General features: G+C 33.3%; 1 protein-coding gene across 1 annotated transcript in view; it reads left to right on the forward strand.

Moving 5' to 3' along the window:
• Positions 1–25,337, forward strand: part of LOC120346520 (MAM and LDL-receptor class A domain-containing protein 1-like) — a 42,568-nt gene that overhangs the window by 11,722 nt on the left and 5,509 nt on the right. Inside the window, exons 23-61 of the mRNA XM_078115232.1 lie at positions 186–349; positions 581–697; positions 835–1,000; positions 1,365–1,508; positions 1,790–1,920; positions 2,290–2,461; positions 4,851–5,109; positions 5,378–5,579; positions 6,019–6,286; positions 7,195–7,326; positions 7,506–7,642; positions 7,805–8,023; positions 8,157–8,356; positions 9,053–9,209; positions 9,489–9,675; positions 10,368–10,672; positions 10,916–11,056; positions 11,174–11,293; positions 12,227–12,481; positions 13,248–13,464; positions 13,868–14,051; positions 14,380–14,626; positions 14,868–15,034; positions 15,566–15,806; positions 15,916–16,060; positions 16,605–16,715; positions 17,061–17,212; positions 17,526–17,667; positions 18,100–18,344; positions 18,908–19,144; positions 19,653–19,875; positions 20,527–20,668; positions 21,551–21,695; positions 22,141–22,234; positions 22,483–22,614; positions 23,415–23,532; positions 24,096–24,222; positions 24,419–24,521; positions 24,799–24,894. Coding sequence (XP_077971358.1) covers positions 186–349; positions 581–697; positions 835–1,000; positions 1,365–1,508; positions 1,790–1,920; positions 2,290–2,461; positions 4,851–5,109; positions 5,378–5,579; positions 6,019–6,286; positions 7,195–7,326; positions 7,506–7,642; positions 7,805–8,023; positions 8,157–8,356; positions 9,053–9,209; positions 9,489–9,675; positions 10,368–10,672; positions 10,916–11,056; positions 11,174–11,293; positions 12,227–12,481; positions 13,248–13,464; positions 13,868–14,051; positions 14,380–14,626; positions 14,868–15,034; positions 15,566–15,806; positions 15,916–16,060; positions 16,605–16,715; positions 17,061–17,212; positions 17,526–17,667; positions 18,100–18,344; positions 18,908–19,144; positions 19,653–19,875; positions 20,527–20,668; positions 21,551–21,695; positions 22,141–22,234; positions 22,483–22,614; positions 23,415–23,532; positions 24,096–24,222; positions 24,419–24,521; positions 24,799–24,894 — 6,744 coding nt within the window. The remainder of the gene's footprint in view (positions 1–185; positions 350–580; positions 698–834; positions 1,001–1,364; positions 1,509–1,789; positions 1,921–2,289; positions 2,462–4,850; positions 5,110–5,377; positions 5,580–6,018; positions 6,287–7,194; positions 7,327–7,505; positions 7,643–7,804; positions 8,024–8,156; positions 8,357–9,052; positions 9,210–9,488; positions 9,676–10,367; positions 10,673–10,915; positions 11,057–11,173; positions 11,294–12,226; positions 12,482–13,247; positions 13,465–13,867; positions 14,052–14,379; positions 14,627–14,867; positions 15,035–15,565; positions 15,807–15,915; positions 16,061–16,604; positions 16,716–17,060; positions 17,213–17,525; positions 17,668–18,099; positions 18,345–18,907; positions 19,145–19,652; positions 19,876–20,526; positions 20,669–21,550; positions 21,696–22,140; positions 22,235–22,482; positions 22,615–23,414; positions 23,533–24,095; positions 24,223–24,418; positions 24,522–24,798; positions 24,895–25,337) is intronic.

The raw sequence follows: 25,337 nt of genomic DNA on the forward strand, positions 1-25,337 counted from the left end.
AAACATAGAAAACAATGTAATAACAATTTAGTCGATACTGGATTCATGCAGAAAAATAAATGATAGTGACAAACAAGAGCTTAGCCAGCCCAAAATGGGGGGGGGGGCTATGGCCCCCTGGCTATGGCGAATAACTCTTGAATGTTTTATCCCTATTTAATATGTAATAAATTAATTGTTCACAGGTCGATATTATTTTGTTGAGACCAGTTATCCGAGAACAGCAGGAGATAAAGCTCGATATGTATCAGAATGGTTTGGTCAAACAACATATAGTGGAAGATGTATGAATTTTTATTATCATATGTTGGGAAATGGAATGGGAACATTGAGAGTTTACATGCAGCAGGTATAAAATCAAACAACTTACTATTCAAACATAGAATATCTTAGATGAGTTTAGAAAAGACAGCATGAAGCTTATCAATTTTTCTTACTATATGTCACTTTGTAATGATTATGTCGATATGCAGAGAAAATGATTGTAAATGCCTAGTTATTTCATTTGTGTTAGAGACTGACTCTATAGGTTCAAGTCATCTTCATGTGAATACTAATTTTATACAATAACATTTTTTAGCCGACACTAGATGGAACTAAAACCACTGTGATGTTATTGTGGCAACTTAGTGGTGATCAAGGCTCTGGATGGCAAACTGGAAGATTACATGTCAGAAGTACCGACAGGGAATATAGGGTAAACTGATGCTGTTTCACTGTATTAGTCTATTTATATTATATTGATCATTGTTATTCACTATTACAAAGCAATAAGCTTATTGTATGTAGTGCTAAACAACTCCTTATATTCCTATATTCTTACATCAAATGTAGGTCGTATTCGAAGCCGAACTTGGTAGTTCAATCAATTCTGATATTGCAATCGATGATGTCAGTTTCATTTCTGGTTCTTGCTCTGTGCTTCCACCTATTGCTGAACAACCAACACCCAGTGCGCCACCTACCGATTTTCCAATAGGAAGTACATTGCCAACATCAGGTATCAATGTGAAATATATGTACATGCATAATCTTCTATGGAATACTCCATCCACATTACTTGATTCGTTTTTCTAACAAATCCTTATCATCAAAGTTTGAAGTTTTTACAGTACTACGAAGTTTTTAAGTACTGCGACTAGGAATATTATATTCTTGTTATATGTTAACTTCACATAAAAAGTAGCATTATTATTTAAAATTTATATCTTTATATCAGCTTGGTATTCGTTCTTAAATAGCTCAATACAGAAATTTAAATTACCAACATTGCCATAAACTTATAAAAGATGAATAGAATTTTCCAACAAATTTTATTTATTGTTGATTTGTTGACTATCACAAGCCTCATATATTACCTATAGAATCATCCCCAGCGGATTGTACATTTGAATCTGGCTTTTGCCAATGGAATGAACCTCAACCTGGTTCTGTTCCATGGTCTAGAGTCTCTGGAAGCTCTCAAGCATCACCTACTGCCCCAAATGTTGATGTCACAACTGGAACAAGTGAGTGTACAATTGAAATACAATTGAAATATGTATTGTAGAAGCATTTGCAATGCTTTTCAATAGAATGAAAGCTCACAACTTCTAAGCACCTAAGTGCATCGATATAGTAGGCTAATTTTATATATTACATTGAAATAAAATTACTTTCCCTTTAATTGTGTTAACATTTTTTATCGCTGACAAAAGTGCTGTTTGTGCTGCTTGTTTTACTGCTATTGGTTAGATTTAATCTATATTTGCCAACGTGTTGTTTTACATTTACTGTTTTCTGTTTCAAGGTTCTGGATACTATTTGTACATGTATGCTGATCCAGGATTATATGGATTTGGTGGTCAAATATACAGTCCACTTATTGATTTATCTGCAGTACCACACTGCTTAACATTCTGGTTCAGAATGTATGGAACAGTAAGTTTCATTTTCGCCCATTTAAAAAAAATTATTGACAACTGGTAACTTGCAATCTAAACGAATTTGCAGTATTGGTCGGTTTTTAACCTTTAAAACATCAAAAGAGGGTTTCTATTTTAATTAACTTTTAACCTATACAAGAGATACAAATTTCAATCTTATATAGGTTTCGAATAAAAGATTACTGGTATATTCAGTGTGGTCACTCCATACCGTGTTCAAAATTTTAAAAAATTATGTTTTTTGAGTTTGATGACATTGATGACATTCAATTTCTGCAATTTTTTTGCACTGTTCAACCAATGAAACTGTTTTTACAAAATGTTAGGACATTCGAATATAAATTTACAATATTATTATTTTCAGCCTAATAACAGACTTAGAGTACGAATTGCACCAACGGTTACAGTGAACAGTGGCCAACTATTATGGTCACGTCAGAATAGTGATGTTTTAGATCCTAGTTGGTACAGACAACAAATTACAATTCAACCGATCACACCTTCTCAGTACATTAGCTTTCAAGGAAATGTATATGGTATGATTAATAATGGATATTTAGGAAGATATTCACAACCTTAATGCTAAATAAGAATAGTTTTATTCTCCTATTACGTCGCAATAGCATTTTCTCAAAAATTTTCGTTGCACTAAGAAGTATGAATTTCTGCTCAGACATGTGATTGTATTGACCAAAATGAAAAATTGTGCTTTTGGGCTATTATGTACATGGACAATATGCTAATTTATGAACTAATTGATATTTGTCATGAAACTTCAAGTGAAACACCAATTTCATGTAGAGCAGAGGCGTAGCCAGCTTATTTTGCGCCCGGGGCAAAATATAAAATTGGCGCCCCGACCCCCGCGTTTGATCATGTTTTCTATTGCATTTAATTGTATATGTAAAAACAAATTATATATCGTCACGCTAATAACCGAATTGCGTAAGTCATTTTTTTCTGTTTTGAGAAAAACGTAAAAAACTTCCTTATGATATTGCTATGCCATTGAGAGTCATTAATTTGCCATAGTTCAACTTTTTGATTGTAGCCGGATTTAAGTTAATTTGTATGACGCAGTCATGTGACGTCATAATGGCGCACTGTGCAAAAATGTGTCTATGACTAGGGGACATACGCAATTTTGCAAGTTGACTATATGTACTAGTCCTGAAAACCAAACAATCCAAAATCCTCAAAATAGCTAATCTGTTTCAATTACATTATTTTTTATGTTTAAAAATATATATTTCATCAATATAACACGCTCTGCACATCCACCGAAATAAGACTAAAGTTAAATATAAAGAATTAAACAGCAATGTACCCTTATATAAAAGTCAACCAAGGTGAATCGGACTCAGACAGTGAATATCACAAGGGCACGCCTTCCTATACGGTAGTATAAATTGAAAATTATTAGCGCTAAGCTAGAATCTGGGATGCAAAAACTCGAAAATCCTTCGCCGAGGTTATTTTGCCTTTGTGATGTCACAATAGTCCTGTGTTAACAATGATAATTCATTATGGCGGAACAATTGAACAAATTTGCATTTCATACAAAATCTCTATTTTTATGGGTTTTCGAATTCTTAAAATAAAATCTGATTTAAAAGACATGTGCGCAGCATTACATAAATACCTATTTTATGAAAAACTTAAAACCGCCAAAAATGACTTATGCAATTCGGTTATTAGCGTGACGATATGTGAATTCAAATTCAAATAATTTATTATTTATTCAAAAATATATGTATATGTAAATTCAAATTTTAATGGAACATTTTATTTAAAGAAGAAGCAAAGCTATACAAAATAGAGCATATGTCCCACTCAGTTACTGTCAAAGATGATTTACATAGTCTACAATAAATTCATTTTTTTAATTTCACTGTCGTAAACTGGTTAACACGTCCTCAAAATCTGTTTTTTTCCAATGTTTCTCTTTCAACACTTAGAAGTGCAAGATCACTGAGACGATCCTGTCCCGTTGATGCACGCGAATTCGACAAAATAAGTTTCAATTTGCTGAAAGGCCGTTCACAGCTTGCAATTGAAACTGGTATTGTTAACAAAATTTGTAGAGAAATTCGCAGATTGGGTAAAACGTCATCTCCAAAAGACACGATAAAACCAAGAAGAGCCAAAGGAGTTTCTGGTGTACCTACAGTTCTGTTACTGAGCAGCATTCTGCAATCTCCAATTTCGGTGAAAAAGTTCGTGGCCATTGATGTCTGTGTCGTAGAAATTTGCAAAGTCTGTGCAATCTCGACGAATTGTCGAAAACGGCATTGGGGTCTTTTAGCACAGTATAATATATTTTATGTAAATCTGCCGCAAAGTACGGTACTTTGACAACAACGAAATAGCCTACAAAACCACGTATTACTTAAAACATGTATTAACATCATTCAACCAAATTCCGTTTCCATTTGTCTCCAGCACAGAAATAATATCAACTTACATCGGAGTGCGCAGGCAAGAACTTAACGATACAGAACCACAAAATTAACCCAGTGCATTTTTTTACCTAACGTTACCAAATCAAATTTTGCTTGGTTTCCAGGCCAGATTTTTTGGCCATGTAATTACGATGGAAATCTGACCGTGCGCGAGCTATGTGCGTGATGACGTCGGCAGTCGACGTAAGTGGTCTGACCAAGCGTGCAGTTTGCCATGTACTAAGACGTCTGCCGCCGGTGCGATCTTGCTTGTGACCGTTTTTTACCCTTGTTGTGAAATTTTTGCAAGCCCCATTTTGGCGCCCCTGTACCTTGGCGCCAGGGGGCATATGTACCCCACTGCCCCCCTAAGCTACGCCTCTGATGTAGAGCTTAGGATGTAGCTTATAAAGTTAATTATATGATTGAGCATCTTCACCATTTTTGTTACTTTGGTTAAATATTAAATTTTATTCCTTTTCAGGCGACATTGCTATTGATGATGTTCGACTTACAACTGGTGAATGTTCTTACCATGAACTTAACCATTGTGACTTTGAGGATGAATCTTTATGTTCTGCTAAAAATGATCCGACAAATCTTCATGATTGGCAGCTTGGAAGTGGCCATAATTTAGTATCTTATTCGAAAGCTCCGCAAACAGATCATTCACTTGATACATCTATTGGAAATTACATGTATATGGCTGCATTGCAAGGATATACATCTGGTGAAAGAATAAGGTGAATATATATAAACATAAGCAAGTATGGTTTTCGTTTTTGAACACAAATGAAATTAGTGCAAAAGATATGTATTTTATTCCCTCCTGTTATCAAAACTTGTATAGCATAACTAATTTATGTATTCCGAAATTTTTTAAATAATTTGAACATATTTTTAGTCGATATTTGATGCAAATATACTTATTCATTTACAGTAATTTATTCTATCTCAATTCTCAAAATTCAAAAACATATACTAATTCATATCTTTCAAATTTACATTTAGATTTTTCCTTCAAACGGCACCTCCAACCACTGGACAATGCTTGGAATTTTGGTATTACATGCATGGCAGTTTTGTTGGTATATTATATGTGTATCTCCAACGAGATTCAAACTTAGGTGCTCCAATTTGGGGAATGACTGGTGACCAGGGAGATGTATGGAATGTGGCTCAAGTGTCTGTTAGCAGTGTCAGCTACTTTGAGGTATGATTTATTTATTTCGAATATGTGTGTTTAATTTGTATAAAAAAGCTTCCCAATAAGTATACAGTCTCTTTCCTAAATTTTTGTCACCTTGAACATTATAATACACATATACTGAGATAGCTGTTTGAGCAAAATGCTATTTTTAATACGTACATTGTCACATTGAATCATATATGAATTTTGTCACTTGATAGAGGAGTGAAATATGGAAAATATTTAGTATGGTAGTTTTATCATTAATGAAACAATTTTCATGAATGATCTGGATTGGTATCGAAAGAGAGGCTGAGGTTTGTTATATAAAGATGATCATGCTTCCATAAGGCTATATGATGCACTGTATTGTCAAATGTGTTGTGATAATATCTTTTACCGGTATAAAATTTCCTCTTCAAAATGAAACTGAAATTATGCAAGCTTAAATTGTCTGTTTAAGGTGGCATTTGAAGGAGTTGTTGGTGGATCACAAAGTGACACTAATCCTGACATCATTGCCTTTGATGATATTTTATTGCGGAATGGAGCATGTCCAATACAAGGAAATTGTGATTTTGAAAATGGAGCCTGTACATGGAAAAACAATGCTGTTGGATCACCTGCTTCTGGAATTGATCCAGCTGATTATGATTGGCTCATTGGACAGGGACCACCACGTTATTCTAGTGATGGACCCGATGTTGATCACACATATGGAACCACTCTGGGTGAGATTCATTTGTGTATTTAGGTCTACCAAATTTATTTATCAGAATTATCTACATCGATTATTTTACATTTATATTAGGAGTATCCAAGTTCGTGCCAATATATGTATATAAATATATCAGAAATATAAATCATGAACAGAATCCATTGGAATAAATTTGAGCCATCGATGTCAGACGCATTAATGCTATTTATACTGACTGGACTGCAGTATTCTTTGTCATGAATAGGCTAAATTTATTGACAAATATATATATATATATATATATATATATATATATTGGATCTCCGCTTCTAGGAGACCCTTATTATCAGCCGTTCTGTCTGTCTGTGTATCTCTCTGTTTCGATGTAGCGTCTTAACGGCTGAACCAATCTGGATGAAATTATTTATGTGGGTTATCCTGTCACCCTTGTAATATGCGTTTCGTAGAAAGTCCAGATATGGATTTCAATTCCATGGTAACAATGAAAAGCGCACTGATCATTAGGAAATTTCCATTTTTTTCACAATTGATCGCCGTTTTCTAGCCAACCAAGTCAAAATTTAAAATTCTATGAATGCTACCTTCCGCATAGCAAAATAGAGTATTTCCAATAAGTCATCTTTGGTCTCAATACTTTATAAACTGAAGGATCCTTAAGGATTTCAGTGAACATTTTATTTATTTATTTTAGCCACATATCAGTCACGCGAGTATGTCAACGCAACGGGCAGTGTTTGAAATTAACTCAACGGAACGTGCACCGTTTGAAATGAACTGGCATTTTTAGTAATGTCTTCTATTATCCGTTAGTAAACTGAAATGACGCGGGCCTCATGCAATGGCGGAGATCCAACTGGGCGCCTACCGGCTTGTATATATATATATATGTTCATAGTAAATTATTTTGTACATTTTTTACAGGTCATTATTTATATTTTGGACACTCTCAACCTCACTCCGATGGTGAGGTGGCACAGATGTATTCAGCAACATTGCCATCAAATCATGCTCATTGTGTGAGATTTTATTATCATATGACTGGAGTTGATACAGGTAAAAAATTCAAAGTTTTCTAAGCACTCAATGTTCACTTCCCTGTGTACTAGATTTATATACAGATACTGGATAGTTGAAATTCTATTTTCAATACAAATTCTCTCACTTTTATCATACTCAGATTATTACTCAATCTAAATTTTATATTATTATAAATTTTATATACTTGTATGCAGGAGCATTGAATGTATATATCAGTGAGCACACTGGCATACTTTTTAATCTCAATATAAAATGGAGTTTATCTGGGGACCAAGGAGATTTCTGGAGAGAAGGATCGGTACCATTGTCAGATATGGCCAACTCTTATAAAGTAAGAATCATTTGGGGTGTTATGTCAAAAGTCACTGTACTTGCGGCTAACGTACTATCAGTATATGTAAGGATGCCAATGTGAACCAACTAATTACCGTTGGTACACTTTTCGATGAGTTGTCATGCTGCCATGACATCAATCAATTGCAATAATTTTTAGATTGTCTTTGAATATGTTTTGACATCTGGATTTAATGGACATGCCGCCATTGATGACATTCAATTTCTGCAATTTTCTTGCACTGTTCAACCAACGGAAGCAGGAGATGGTATATATACCACACCAAAACCTGCTACAACTCTTGCAACAACAAGAGCACCAATACCAGCAGGACCATTCAATTGTGATTTTGAGTCAGGTCTTTGTCAGTACACACAGGTAGGGATTTAATGTATGATTATGCTATCATTGTTTTTTCTACGAATGCGATTTCGATGTTGTTTCAAAAATTAAAAATAATAATAATAAATTGTTTATGATGTATGTTAAAAAGTATTTATTGTTTTATCAGTCCAAGCAAGATGTCTTTGATTGGACTCGTGATGCAGGAGGAACGGCATCTCTAGATACTGGTCCACCATTTGATCATACACTTGGTACTGCAGCTGGTTATTATATGTACATTGAGGCATCAACAACTTTAACAGGAGATACTGCAAAACTTGTGAGTGGGATGGGACCATCAACAAGAGGTTCTTGCCTACATTTCTGGTGAAGATTTCAAATTATTATAAGATATGATCATGAGCTTTGATTGAAAAACTGTCTAAGACCTTAGATTATTATTTTATTTTCAAATATTTAGGGTATGCCAATTAACTGGTATCACGCAGTAATAAATAGAAAAAGAATGTGCTGTTTCGAAAAATATACTGTGATAAATCTAATTGTTCCCAGTAAAATATAAGAGTTGGGGGCAGGGTCATTTAAAATCCACTACTCAGATAGTCGAAATGAAACAAAATTCCCCAAATTGGAGCATCTAAGTTTGAATCTCGTTGGAGATACACATATAATATACCAACAAAACTGCCACGCATGTAATACCAAAATTCCAAGCATTGTCCAGTGGTTGTCCAAATTTATTATAAGATATGATCATGAGCTTTGATTGAAAAACTGTCTAAGACCTTAGATTATTATTTTATTTTCAAATATTTAGGGTATGCCAATTAACTGGTATCACGCAGTAATAAATAGAAAAAGAATGTGCTGCTTCGAAAAATATACTGTGATAAATCTAATTGTTCCCAGTAAAATACAAGAGTTGGGGGCAGGGTCATTTAAAATACACTACTCAGATAGTCGAAATGAAACAAAATTTCATTATGACACCGGATAGTACTGTTGGGAAATCTAGTCACTCAGAATGGGTATCTAACAACAATCCTTGAATTACAATTCTAGGTACCATGCTTATGGACGGGATGTTGACACATTGTCTGTGTATCTGAAAAAATCAACAGACACCAACAATGGTACAATAATATGGAAGCACACTGGCACACTTGCTAATGTTTGGTTTCCAGCTATTGTCGATATCATCAGTGATGTGAATTATCAGGTAACACAAAATCATCTTTTGACAAATTATTTCCATTTATATGTATATATGTATTTTGAGACAAAAAGGAACACAGGGAGAGAAAGAGTTTTATACAATCTGATTTTTAGTTAAAATCAAACTTTTTGATTGAAATAAAATATGCTTTATTACTTTTAAAAGTATCTTTTGTCTTGCCATAATCAGAGGTGAAGTTTCGCTTTGATATCGATTTCAAACTCAGAGTTGAGGTTTACGGTAGGAGTCAGTCGATTGAAATACTATTTCTTCTTCTTTCAGATCATTTTTGAAGGAACTCGAGGTGTATCATACTATGGGGATATTGCTATTGATGATATTGAGATGGTACTTGGCTTATGTCCTCCACCCAAAGATGCTGAGTTATATTGCACATTTGAAGATGATCTTGCATGTGGTTGGACTCAGGATCAAGATGATGACTTCAATTGGGTACAAACATCTGGAGGTAATTGTTAATTGGGCCAATTGTTTCATTAGCAATACGTATTTCAAGTACTTCAGAAAAAAATTTTGATAACAAATTTGATGAAAAAAACTATTAATTATTGTATCTTAGATCTAATAATCTTGTCTATAAGCCAGTTCAGTCTAGCCAATTACTAATAAGCAATTAAATTTGTCTGAAACCTTTAATTTATTTAAGGAAATTTATAATTATTTCTACATTGTATTTTCTATCTAGAATGCAAGCTAATGATTTGGCTCATGTATCATACGTCCCGTTTCAAGCAGGACCGTCCCACTTTTTAATTTTTGTCCAGGCGTCCTGACCGGTCAGCCAAAAGTCTCGATTTGGCATTCAGCCAGTCAGCAAGAACAGTAGCAATTGTCATGTTCTCGATACTGTTGTTGCTGTGTAGCATACCGTTAGCCTATCTGCTGAAGATGGATGCTTGGTTTTGTTCGTTTCGTTTTTTTACGCTAACAATGTAAATTTCTTTCTATTTTTCAAACTGAAACCAATATTGAGACAGACAGCACATGAACAGCTGAGATGATTTTAAATGTAGGCACTCAATGTAAAATCGACAAATTTAAAGTAGAAAAAATCACAGCTATGGTCTTTGCAGGGGTCCCGCTTTTAGGTCACAAAAATATGGTAACCCCATGCTTATGCAAATTTTTGTTTTTATTTAGGTACAAGTAGTGTTGACACAGGTCCAACATATGATCATACATATGGCACAACATATGGTAGATATATGTATATAGAGGCATCTTCTCCACAAGTTGAAGGTGATCTTGCTCGAATGACAAGTCGTGTATATACTCAATCAAGCAACAGTGGTGGAGGAGCTGAATGCATTACATTTTACTATCATATGTATGGAGAGCATGTGGGAACATTGCGTCTGTATGAACTATTGACACCAGGAGCTGCACTAGGAACACCAATTTGGTCAATGACTGGTGATCAAGGCAATGGATGGCGTGTGGCGCAGGTAAATGAATTGAAAACTATTGGATTAAACAAAAAATACCATTGGATTGAATAAAAATTCCAGTGTGAAACTTTTTTGTGAACTGTTTTAGGTGTTTGTATGACACTTTTAATACAAACTCTAATAACCACAGTTAAATATTGTGATGTAGGTTGATGATGTGTACAGTTGATAATTTATGAAAAAAACAAATTTGTAATTGTGCGTGCATTAATAATTTCATTGCTTTTAATAAATGCTTAGGTTAACTTCTTGAATCCTGGCTCTTACCAATTGATATTTGAGGGAGAAGTTGGGTACTCATTCTACGGTGATATGGCACTTGATGATATAATTATAACAACTGGAACATGTGAATCAATTGCTTCATGTACTTTCGAAAAGGTTTGTTTTGGATACATTTCAAGAAATGTTACATTTCTTTAGCTTCAATATATATTGACATTGATACAATCAATACAGATCTGTTGAATTCTGTGATTGATTTTTTTTATTTTACAGGGTTTGTGTACCTTTGTCAATGATCGAGAATATGATGGAATGGATTGGTTACTGGGTTCTGGATCAGGAGTTGATCCATTAGCTGCACCTCCTATTGATCATACTTATGGAACTGATATGGTGAGTAGTAAACAGGATTCATTATACAGGCTATACGTAAAAAGTTAACCACAAGTTATTTCGCAATGCACAATTACAAGCAATTGGGTACCGTTTTCCCCGCACGTCGTAGGTTGACAAATCAATAATTATGTCTTTGTGGCTGTTGTTACAGCTGACTCGGAGATGGGTTGACTACCTGGACGGTGCAGCATGCAACTTTAAATTGAAATGGCCTGTCAAACGCGGGGTTGACAAAATATGAAAAAATTGTTTATTGTATGAATATAGTGATAGTTCATCAGAATCAGATAGTGATTTTGATAAAGACATTGATGAAGTTTACAGTGATGAAGCTGTAGAAAGTGATAGCAGTGACGGAACTGTTGACTATGGTGCTGCTTGCACTGAGCAAATTTGTGTTAGGTCATGCATGCTGTGTTTTAGATGCATTTTTATGACATAAATGATGCCAAAAACAGCTATGATTTTATCAACTGAGAACTAGAAACAGTTTGGTAAAATTTAATTGAAGCTGGTGGGGCGTGTTTCCCAAAAATTTATTTAACGGTAAAGGGGTTAATAATCCTCAAAACCAATCTTCAAGTTAAAACTTATAAAAACATCCTCCCAAGAAAAATGCTGTAATGATTTGGTCAGTTACTGCGCAATAACTTTTTTAGTAGGGTTCTATATTTAAATGTCGAGAAAAGAACTGAATTACCCGATTGCACAGCTTAATACCTGATTTCTCCTAGCGGGCTGGAAAGCAAGAACAGTTGGCCCTTCTGGTCACTATAATTTTAATATTTATCGCCTTCAATTCTTTTGATTTAACATTACTAGAAGTTCTCTTTGCTGTGTCAGACAGCTCATATACTTGACTGTTCTTTGAATGAACTAATCGCTATAGACTGTAACAATCCATGTTTGAATTAATCTGTTTACTTTCAGGGCCACTATCTTTATATCTACTCACCCAAAGATCCGTACTACCAATCTGCATGGCTTAATTCTACAATGCTGGTACCAACTTATGGAACAGGATGCTTGAGTTTTTGGTATTACTTGGCTGGAGATCAGGTCGGGACATTGAGTGTATATGTTGACCAAGGAATACCAGGAACACATGATACGTATGACGGAACAAAGTTTTATGAAATGTGGCAACAGTATTTTAAACCTTCTAATGGATGGAAAAATGCACAGGTAAATATATATTTTGCTCTCATTATTAAATGTCATTCATGTTTCTACCACCAATTTTCTCATGATAGTCTCAGGCCAAAGGTAATATGGTTCACTTGTTTCAATTCATTATATTTGTCGCTCCAGATTATTTTATGCTAGATTTTATGTGCTTTTGAGCTTATGGTAAAACGGTCAACATTCTGCAGTTGACTCACTATAGTTATGTATTTTACTCACATGATTTAAAATCTGATTCAGATTGCAAATATTATTTTTATTATTATGATTAAGTACATTTAAATTATAAAATATGTTACTTTTCAAATAGTAAAAATGTCTTATAACATAATATCTTGTTATATATTTTGCTTTCTAATTTTGAAATTTCGTAAATAATAAAATGATATTCTGTTACAAATTTTGATTTCTATGATAATATACCCATATTTTTGAGGGCACCAATTTTTTATTAAGATTAGCATTAACTCTTCTCACAAAATTAAACATAATTAATAAATATAATTCGCCATTTGATTAAGGCATTCCTTGTTTTGTCTGAAGATGTTAGACTCTGATCTAACGAAAGCTCACTAATATATTTGCTATATTTGGGAAATAGATTATGCTATTCTTATTTATTTTTATAATACGGTGCTATCACGTTCAAGTATCTTCATAGCAACTGACACATTCGAATCCAAAGTAGAAAGTAAACAAGGAGAAAGGACTTGAAGTTCAGTACACAATACCCAGTACACCTTATATTTTATTGCCTTTTTATCAGATGACACTGGCTAGTAGTATTGAGTGGCGTTACATTATAGAGGGAACAACATCATATCAAATTGGAACTATGATGGCAATTGATGATGTTAAATTTACTGATAACACCAAGTGTGATTTAATGCCTGAAGATGCTTATCCTACAGGATATGCTCTGGGATTAATTGATTGCCCCTTTTATTCTGGATCAATTTGCAGTTGGAAACAAAGTTCAGATGGTGGGTAGAAATCTCCTTTCAATTGTTACCAAATATTCAATAATATACCATTAACAGAAATTCATTTATGAGCAAAAGAGAAATGTAATATTTTTTCATTTCCTTGAATTGAATTTGACTTCTTTCCATATTCTAAAGTACATTGCAGTTGCAAGGACCAATTTGGCCAAATAAATACTAAAAATAAGTGAACCTTACAACTAAGATCTAAATTTTTGTGTTATTTAATTAGTGTCATGAATTCTCTGGCGTAATATTATTTTAATACAAATATTAATAAATTTAGGTGAGATCTTCTGACCTTTTCTTAAACTGTTAAACTTCTATGATAAATAATACCGTTAAGTCTGTTTTTGTAGATGGAATATTTTGGGTATGTGATACTTTTTTTTCTTTTAATCAGATGATTTCAACTGGACTCTGAGGAAAGGATCAACAACTAGTGATAACACAGGACCATCTGGTGATCATACAACAGGAGATGATTATTATCTGTATATTGAAGCATCTTCACCCAGAGTACAGGGTGACAGAGCTCTGATATATTCTTCATGGGTTCCACCGATGTCAACTGGTGGTTGTTTAACGTGAGTGTCATAACATTTAATAAATTTCATACCTGTTTGTTATTTCTTTTACACAAATTGCAGTGTTTTCTTATTAGTGTATTCATTTTATTTATAAAAATATGGCATTCAAGTAGTCAATCAAAGTTTCTGTGAATGAGGAATACTCTGTTATTGATAAATTAAAATGAAAAGTATGGCTCTTCTTGGTTTGTCATGAGCAAACCAATGTACACCAGTATTGAAAAAATATTTTAATTTATTAGCAAACGCTCATACTATACTGTTCCTGTGTCAATTTCATTCAATTTAATCCTTAATATATAAAGCACTATCGAATTTATTTTAGATTCTGGTACCATATGTATGGATATGCCATTGATAACCTAAATGTGTATCTGGAGTATAGCTCTGGGGAAATTTTTCACATTTGGAACAGAGAAGGACAACAAGCAAATTACTGGTTGGAAGGGAAACGATCTTTGGAAACCTATAGTCCAACTAGATTGTGGTTTGAAGGAATTGTTGGTGAAAAAGTTTCTGGAGATATAGCAATTGATGACATTTCACTTGTTACTGGAAGGTGTCCTCCAGATGTAAGTATTTTATTATTTATTTTAATAATTTTAATCATTTGCATAGCATGAATTTGAATATTTTTGAAAAAATATGCATACGTTCATTAAAATGGAGACTTGTTGTCCTTTTCTTACCTCAGAAAATCTTATCACAAGAAAGAGCATCTAGATTTCATTGTCGTGAATGCTCATAGCAATAACGATGACATTATTGCCACCTCATTATTTAAATTTGAACTAATTTTGAATATTGTTTTAGGGCACTTGCACTTTTAATGCTGATTTTTGTCACTGGACTCAAGATTTAGCTGATGATTTTCAATGGAGCAGAGATAGAAATGGAACTTCTTCATCTGGCACTGGACCACCACATGATCATACTACTGGAACTGAAAATGGATACTATGCATTCATTGAAACATCATTGTAAGCTATTTGTGGATTCCATAATTTAATTTTATGTATTGTCATCTACTTACTGTTCTTGTCTATGAATGTTCTGAAACAATCATTTCAATTTTTAAAAATTGGGATAGAACTGAGTTGATCAACATTTGTTATTGCAAGTCATTGCTTTTTAAATGTACAGAATCTGGAAAGCAGAATCTGTTGTTAACGTATTGTGTCAAGTATTTGGAACATTTTTCTATCATATTTTTGATTATACCGTGTGGACTTATTGTGCACTAATAACTGCACACTATCAATGTCTGTGCCTGTATCTACTTTTTTTTTAAAGTAAATATGCATTCTGTTAGCAATGAACAAATCAGCATGCTCATTTTCATTGTATCTACTTTTCATAAATATTTCTTCCAACATTGAATATTGATTGATTTTAAAATTTATATATTTAATAAGTTTAGTCTGTTATAGCGATATTTACCATCATATTTATTATTTTGTGTATAACTGTACATCAGTCTTTAAGGGATTTAAATAACAACAAATTTTCAGACCTCGGGTGCAAGGAGAGAAAGCTCGTCTCATTAGTGAAGTGTATCCAGCTGGAAGTCGTCATTGTCTCGGATTCTGGTACCACATGTATGGCTCTTATATTGGATCATTGACTGTGTATGTCAAACCTGTTTCTCAAACTCTATCAGTAGCACATATAGTATGGAAGAAAACTGGTGCACAAGGAAATTTATGGAGATATTCTTCTGTGTCTGCTACAATATTACAGGATGACTACCAGGTACTAAATCAGAAGGAGTACTTTTTTTGTTGTTTTATGTTTATATTTTTAAAGTTTTAAGTTTTTTGCAAATAGTTTTAATATAGTCTAGCTACATGTTCATTTCTAGGTCATTATCGAGGGCGAAGTTGGAGCTAGTTGGTCAGGGGATATTGCAATTGATGATGTTAAAAATGATATTGGTGAATGTTCTCCACAAAGTGTTTGTACGTTTGAAGAAGGCCTTTGCACTTGGACTAATGTGAGAGATCCAGGTATGGAACAGTAATCAATATGTTTTATTACCTAACAGGGATCTCATATCAAAAAGCTGGCACACAGTGGTTTCTGCCATGTCAGATTTTTGATATGCTTCGATGTTACTCTTTATGCATTTCTCTCGTCTTATCCCTATTTTTTATTTTTATTGTAACATATACAACACATTACTTATTAAATGTGAAGTACAGATGTAACAATATGTAGTGCAAATACCCTCAACATTAGGTATATGTATGATACTTTTCATTAAATAAAAGTTAAAACTTATCTCCCAAAAAAGGATTTTTTACGCAAGTTATTCATAATAGAACGTGTATGAGTTATATATTTACTTTCCAAATAATTGAGAATTGTTTGAACCGGTGATATACCTTTCTAGTAACATTGTTCCAGCTTGTTTAGGTCAGGAAAATATGGCACCGATGTGTGTCCTAAGATAATTGTTCATATAAAAAAAAGAGGTGAATATCGATCAATATTATAATAAAATTTTGAATATGATGTAACCAACTGTTTTATTTTTTATTTTCCATTTAGTTTATGATCAATTTGATTGGCTGAGAAACACTGGAAAAACAGGAAGTGTTGGAACTGGTCCAATTGTTGATCATACGTCTGGAACAAATGGAGGATATTACATCTATATTGGTAACTATCACTTTTTTCTTTCCATATTATATTTCTTATCAATATTTTGAAGTAGGAAAAGAACAGTACGTCGATTGCTGACTACCCAAATGATATGTAGATTTAATATGTTCTGTTTTGCCAAAATGGCAATAAAACCGTTTATAGGAAGCAATCATGGGTTGACCCAAATAACCAAATGTCCAGACATTATAAAGTTCTTTTGCAATTTCAATTTTGGTATGAAGTCAGTTCTCATTCTCATGTAACAGTCAGTTGTATAAAATATTATTACTTTTTCATTTCTGAGAATAATTTCAACTTGAAAATATCTACTATTCTTGTTCTACATAATCTTTTCATTAGAAACCAGTCCAACTCATTCACTAGAAGGAGATAAAGCTTGGTTGATGAGTGAAGTATATGAAGCAACAGATAAAATGTGTTTGACATTCTGGTATCATATGTTTGGTGAAAGAGTTGCTGACCTCAGTGTTTACATTGCACATGATACTCAGGTGTATTTTCATTACGTCGTTCTTAACCTACAGTATTTTGCCAATTACTTGAGAAAGTTGAGAATTTTTACTGCCAAATTTGAATCTGTAGATTATAAAATACAGACCATGAGTGTTGAAAAATGAATACAAATTTATTTGACTGACAGGAAAGTTTAGATCTACAAAATAAAAAGGAATAATTTCTAACTATGACTACCTCCAATTTACATTAGTGACAACTTTTTTATAATTGAAATTTACTATTTCATGATTAGACAAGATCACTTTAATTTATGTGTGTATTAAAATTGAACTGCTTTTTATGTTTTAGAATACATTACATTTGCAAGGACCAATTTGGCATATGTTTGGTGTTCAAGGTGACTATTGGTTACCAGCCACTGTAAATGTCTCTTCAACACAGAGATTTTTCATTATATTTGAAGCAATTACTGGAGATGATGGTTACACTGGTGAGTTTTGTACAATTCAATCGTAACTGAGTAAACACATACCACTTTTTCTGGCAACCCTTTTGTTATTTAAATTCTGTACATTTTGAACCTTGCTCAAGGTTTTGTTTGCTCTTCTGGTCCTGTAACCAATTTTTTTTTCTCGTTTTTATCACTTTTTTCATCATATGTTATACTAATCATGAACTCAAAATAAACATATACTAACATGATGCGACTTGAATCTGTAAGACTGGATATTTCCCTCTTATTTTCTGGTGGGTTTGACTGTATCACATGACGTTAGAGCAAGAATATACTGAAAAGCATGCCAATTTAGTGATAATAATTTGATTATCGTTGATCAATTGAAAGTCACTGGATATGGAACCCAAAACTTTACTTCAATGGTAAATAGTTGGTGGTAAAAATAATTTAATCATTGGTTTTAAGGTGATATTGCACTAGATGATATTGCTGTAATACTATCGAAATGTGAAGCACCGCCATCTCCAACTTTGCCACCTATTAACAACCCCACACCTCCACCTACACCATGGGATTGTGATTTTGAAGATGGAATATTATGTGACTGGTCAAATGATGCTGCTAATGCAATGAACTGGACAAGATGGCAAGGAAATTCACCTGGATTAAATGCTGGCCCTCATACTGATCACACAACCCTTAGTACTGCGGTATAAGCATTTCTAATTTCTATATTTATATGCTATGGATAATAGAAAGTTTCTCACATGCTGTAACATGTTGAGGATTATTCTTGCTTTCCAACTTCGGGAAATCTTTTTTGGTCGGCGGTGTGGCGCATTGTACCAAGCGTTAGGAATACTCTCGCCAGCACACCACTAATTATCCTGCTTGGGTTTGCGGATTCCAATCCTGTGGGAGATCATTATTTGTGAGACCATTGCTTCCTCTCCGCCAAAGGATAGTTTACATAATTGCTGGTCGGTTACAGTTTCCTCCACTATCAAGTATCTGAAACAAATAGCTGGCTAACTAATCCCATACCTGACATGGACTTGTAACCAGAAGAGAGGCCTTATTTTGTCTTATGATTGAGCTTTCTTAGCAGTTTTCCCTTTCCCCGAGATAAATTTGTTATCTTATCCCAAAATCATCTGTCCAGCCAAAGAAAAATGCAAATTTGATATCACTGAAGAATGAATATTAGTATCAACTACTAAATATGTATATGTATTTTTCAGCCTATAAAGACGTTAACTATATTTTTATTCAGGGTCATTATGTTTATATTGATGTATCTATTGTGGGTCAAGACCAACCAGGAGATGCATTATTTAGAGGGCCAGATGTAACAGCATATGATGCTTCAGGAGCTTGTCTGACATTCTGGTATTTTATGTATGGGCCTAAGGTTAATTCTTTGCGAATATTTGTTGAACAAAGGGATGCTGTGACTGGTACTGTTTGGGTGAGAACTGGAACGAGAGAACAAAAATGGCATCATGGGCAGGTAACAACTTTGAATTCATGGGAAAAGTCTCAACATTTCAGTTCTTAAATTTTACAGCATTAAGTATGCTAATGCAACTGAATTTTTAACACCTTCTCACATTTCCCTAATTGACCCAATTTGGACTATCATTAAATTTCCATATTGGGCCATGCCATTTTCTATGAGTTGGTACAAAATTAAATTTTTATTCCGATGGTCAATTCTCTGAACTGAGACTTCATGGATCTACCATTTGCATTAAATGGGATAAGAAAAGAAAAAATAGTCTTGTGAATGAACAGTGATTAGCAATAGAGTGATTTTTCGATTACTTGTAGGCGCGGGGGCCATGAAGCTAGCTAGCTAGTTGTGTTCAGCGACTTGTTAGTAGCAAAGGTATGTGAATAAATCTTGGAAAAAAATCAGATTATTCTGTTTCCTAAATTTTTATATTTGACCAATATAAATTATTGAATGAACTGCAGTAGCATTACTAAATTTGTTATCATTTATCAATTGTATTCAGGTTCACATTCGTCGTGCTGGTGTATGGAACGCAGTATTCAAAGCATCTCGACAAGATGGCATGGCTGGGGAAATAGCATTAGATGACATCAAATTCATTGTTGGTGCTTGTCCTGCTACAACCAAATGTGATTTTGAAGACAACATGTGTGGATTTGAAGATGATCCAGCAAGTGATTTTACTTGGACAAGGCGCAAGGGTCCTACACCTACTGCTGGCACAGGTTATCATCCTTTAATAAAGATTTGATCTCTACTGAATGTTCGAATCTCATTCGAGTTTAAGTGTATGTTGGTTGAGGTAGGCAAAGGATGAGTATAGTGTACTTGTAGGGCCTTGTCAAATAACGAGCCTATACATACCTGACTAGATTTGGGAAATGTTCCTGCAACAACCTGGAAGCTACTAATCCATGTTCTCTCGTAACAGGATCTGACCCAGTCTGAAGAAGGCATAGTAGTAGCCAGGAGAGGTCTTATGGACTATTTTTGAAAATGCATTTGTTATAAAACATAAATTTCTATGCTATGCTTTTTCAACACCAGTTTGCTCTATTCTTGAACGGTTTGCGGAAAACTGGATGTTTCCTGGCTTGCTATAATCTTTTGACCAAATAAGTCAAATGAGTTAATTCATAGCTTTGACAGGGAAGTATGTCTGTAAAGCGATTCTTTAATATATTGTTAGATATCAGTTGCTACTTCTATCTGGCTTTGTTCGAAGCAAAAGGCATAAGTTGTATTATGTCATTATACAAAAGAAAATTTGCCCCCATCTCTAAATTTTTGGCCCGCTACTCTCTTGAAAAAGGGGAATAAAAATTGCAATAGTTTATTAAGTATATTCGAATATGTCAAGTTTATTTTTATGGCAGGTCCACCTGTTGATCACACCACATACACAACCTCTGGTTATTATTTGTACATTGAATCCACCAACCAGAAATCAAGTGATACAGCTCGAATTGTTAGTGCTCTCAGACCTGCCAGTCCTAATGGAGCCTGCGTTTTCTTCTGGTGGGTTTTTTCATTTGACATATTATCATGATAGGACCCAATTTTCTTGGTTGATATAAATCCATCAATTACCAAATTACAAATTAATGATGCTTAAATTATGTATGCTTTTTTTTGACAAATGACAACTTTTCAAACAATTTCAAAAAATCTTGCTTAAACATGTTAGTTCAATACAAATCTTTACACAATGGCAATCCTATTTTAGAATAATAGGTAGTAAGTTGTTGACATGTATGAATTGGATAAATTATCATCTTATTCATATAAGTGCAGCAAAACTTGAACCACTCATGAAAGGTATCTTCCCTGTTGCTACGTCCCATTGGCATTATACATATACGTAGGTATCCAGTGGCATGAAAGCATAGAACAGTGCTTCCCAGACCGGAGGTAATTACCTCCAACAGGGTAATTTGACAGTTTTTAGGGAGTAATTCAGTCATTCACTGCCTTAACAACTTCTTTTGTAATCCCTGTTCCGGCTTTTTCAAAGTCCATCCATCTTATGGTTGGATTAGAAAGTGGGGTCGGGAATAGTATTATAGTTCGAAATCAAGTTTTTGACTCCATGACTACAATTTTATTGATCCACCATACCGATTCCGATCACAAAATCGACTTTGCAAAGACAGATATAAATAATTTTTTGGTGGGTCTTAATGTTCTATGTAACAAATTGTACGATGTCAGTTTTATTTTTTTAGAGGGAGAATTGATCTTTTGAGTTGAATAGTAAAAATAGTGGTAAAGTAGTATGAAGTATAAGAAAAAGTATAGGTATATAACCCCACAGAGACCCAATCATTCTCTAAATAAAATTGATCGTTATTGAAATATTATCAAGAGAAGAAGATCCTATCTATGTGCTCTTATTTTAAGGTATCATATGCATGGCAGTGGAGTGGGAACATTGAGATTGTTGTATGATGATGGAATTGAACACTCACGATATACTGTTTATGGAAATCAAAGTGTGGAATGGAAAAGAGGATCAATGGAAGTTATTACAACAAATCCATGGCAGGTAATATATTTCCAAGTAGTATGCTTCAAGTACTATCCATACATTTTCCTGTTTTTAATATTTTTGTCAATTTACAAGAACATTATTTTGGAATCACTGGAGAAAAATATGCATGCACTATTAGAACAACGTCATAGCATTTATAGCTTTTTTATATACAATTGTTTATCTGGCTCAAGAACAGGTCAGTCCCAGAATTATATCAGGCTAACATTATCCAAAAATAAGAAATAAATTGTATGGGCTAATCTATCACAAAAGATGCTGCTACTTCCACACTTATTTACAAGCTGTATTTCAGGCTACTACCTGGAGCTTATCTTGAGACTAATAGACTAAATATTTGCTATTGTGTTGATATAACTTGTGTCGATATAACTTTAGTTTGATGATGACAATGCTATTTTCTAGTTTTGCAATATCATTCTTACTTTTGGTATTTTAGATCATTTTTGAAGCAATCATTGGCTCACCAGATCAGAGTGATATTGCTATTGATGATATTGAAGTAACAGAAAACACAGATTGTTTTGACCCTGGTAAGTCTTGACTTGAACTTTTATGAAACAACAAAGGTCGTTTGTTCAATAAAGCTTGTAGTGATTACAAATATAGTGAATATATAGGCAATTGTAAATCTTAAAATTGAACTTGAAATATCATTTCATTAAGTAATCAGAAGTCTAATCAGATTAAAGTAGGCTAACAATTGATGCATTTATTCCCCATACTGTGTGTTATATAATATTTATTTTTAACACTTGACTTAAATTTATTCCTTACTCAGGAGTAGCTGATTTCGAATCAGGTATAGGTGGATGGGTTAATACACAATCAGATGATTTCGACTGGGTTCTGACCAGTGGAAGTACACCAACGATTAATACCGGACCTTCTGGTGACCATTCAACTGGAAAAGGTATGACATTGTTTCTGTTGATAGGTGCACACCAAACTGGTTTCTGAATCCTATTATCTATATTCATATATTTTCTATATGTATATTTTAACATGAAATATTAGGTACATTTTGCATTTTGATTTGGCAAAATTTTTTAACATAAAGTTATAGTGAGAGACAATTGTATAGTACAAATACTAGCTATAAGAAAAGAAACATTTCTTTTTACTTTTTTTATTTCATTTAATGAAAATTTTCACCTTATATAAAGATTAATATTTGTTCATTCACTTTATACAATAAATTTAGCAAGATAAGCACGTAAACAAAACAAAAAAGCATACTGTAAACCAGTATACAACTGTAAAAATGTTGTGAAAACTGAAGATTGGGATTCACTTTATGCAATTATGATGTATATATTTGAATTTGAAAAATGTAATGTTTCGCAAATCAACAAATCATTATATTGATAAAATCAACTTTACTCCTGAAAATTTTGAAATTGGTTAACATTTTTTCGGTTAATTATTTAGTGAACCACCATGTTCTGGTATGTAAACAAGTGCCAATCCTAGTCAAGATAGAAAATAGCTAACCAGATTATCGGAACATTTTGGAACATACTACCTTATAAATATTGTTGACTTTTACTCTCACTTGGTGAACAGTGTTACCTTTACAGTCCATTTTAATCAAGTTGTCATTGTATAGGAGTAAATTGTTTCTGGATTTGTTCTATGCTTATACAGGTTAAATTTTAAAGCATTCACAATATTTTCATCGATTAAATACTATTTTTGTTTACTAAAATACAGGTGGCTATGCATACATTGAAGCATCATATCGCAGCCCTGGAGATAAGGCTCAGTTAATAAGTGAAGATTTTATACATTGGAACTCAGATATTACTGATGATCATTGTGTTAACTTCTGGTAAGATTGTTACAGTGTTTAAATATTCACAATATAAAATGTTTGTTTGCTATTTTAAAGAATAATTTTAAATAAGTTTTAAAGTCAATCAGACCAACATATTACAAAATATAGCTCTCCAGTTATGATGATATCACTTTTCTGATATAAAACAGAATTTCAGTATATTGAAAGCAGATTTTACTGCTAAAACACAGCCAACTACATTGGCAAATTAGGGAGGTATGTTGAAACATTGGTCTTTGATTCACACTTCAAAATTGCATATATACCAAAGGCTGAATTATAAAATATACAGACAAACAAATTTAATTTTTTTGAATTTGAAGTTGATGCTGTTGCAGCAAAATCTTGTTTAGTACAAAAAACAATTCAGTTACACTTTATAGTGAATAAACTCGAATTCTGGAAACTTATAAATATTTTGCAGTGAAGAAATCTAAAGCACCTGCATTGAAAATATAAATAGATGTAATACATTGTCATATTGTATGAGAAGTTTCTTGTTTGTTTCGTTGCAGTGATTCAACTTTAATTAGTTTATGCTATTTATACAACTTAAGGTATCATATGTATGGCTCATCTGTTGGAACATTGAGACTCGTCATGATGTATGGATCTGAAATGGGATACAGTAACTCTTTGTGGAATGCAACTGGCAGTCAAGGCAATGCTTGGCAATCTCAACAAGTAATACAAAACTATTGCGCTAATACCTTCTCTGTTCTGGCTAGTTTCAGATTATTTTGGCTTGTCATAAAATTTTAATTTGTTTTGATTGCATTCAAAAATTTCAGAGATGTTTGTTGAATAATAATTTTATAGTGGAATGGTAAACACAAGTTCAATCACAAATTTATGACATTGGTGACTTTCTATTTATTAGATTCAAATCAACACATATGGAACATTCTATTTGATATTTGAAGGAGAAGTGGGTCTCGGAGAAGAAGGCGATATTGCTATTGATGATATACTTATAAGAAGAGGTGAGATTAATGCAATCTGAGTTAGATGTTAATGTTGTACATATTGGTATAGTTTCATAACTGTTGACATTTTGTTTATACAAGCCAAAAAAAGTAGTTCTGGAAATTGAAACAATGCAATATTAAAATGTTTTGCAAGTCACTGTCTGAATTCAATAAATATATGATTGTAGGTACTGAACTATAATCTTGCTGAAATGCTCCACTTGTTTTATTTGGGATTAAACATTACTATCTTCCAGTCACAGTGAGGATTTTATGTTTCATTTTGTTCCAGGCCAATGTGTAACATCAAGTCCACCAACAACTAGTACATGTGGAGCTGGTGATTCAACAACAATTTCCAGTACTCAAGTTTGTGACTTTGTGCAAGGTGTGTTTTTGTGGGAGATTTTTGCACTTTTTAGTGATTCATTGAATATGATCTAAACCCAAGTTATATGCTTTTCCTGACTATCTTCTCAAAATATATATATATACATATATCATGAAATATATTAAGCAATTATTTCAATTTTCATGAAAATAATATGTACAGTGTTGCACAGTTTTCAGTGTGTTACAGATAAGATAGAATAGAGGGGGAGAAAAGCCAATTAGACGGTTTAATCATATTCCCATATATCATATTTCTGTTTCCCAGTCTTTATCGAGTATAGACTTAGTTAGCCAGCTATTTGTTCTTAGATACATGGACTTGATGATGGAGGAAGCTGTTACCGTCCACTGGTTATGTGAACCACCTACGGTGGCGAGCAATCCTCTTGCACATAATTATCCCACAGATGATTGAAATTGTCTATGTAGCATTTTTTT

This window comes from Styela clava, chromosome 8 (assembly GCF_964204865.1).
Source record: "Styela clava chromosome 8, kaStyClav1.hap1.2, whole genome shotgun sequence".
Classification (NCBI taxonomy): domain Eukaryota; kingdom Metazoa; phylum Chordata; class Ascidiacea; order Stolidobranchia; family Styelidae; genus Styela; species Styela clava.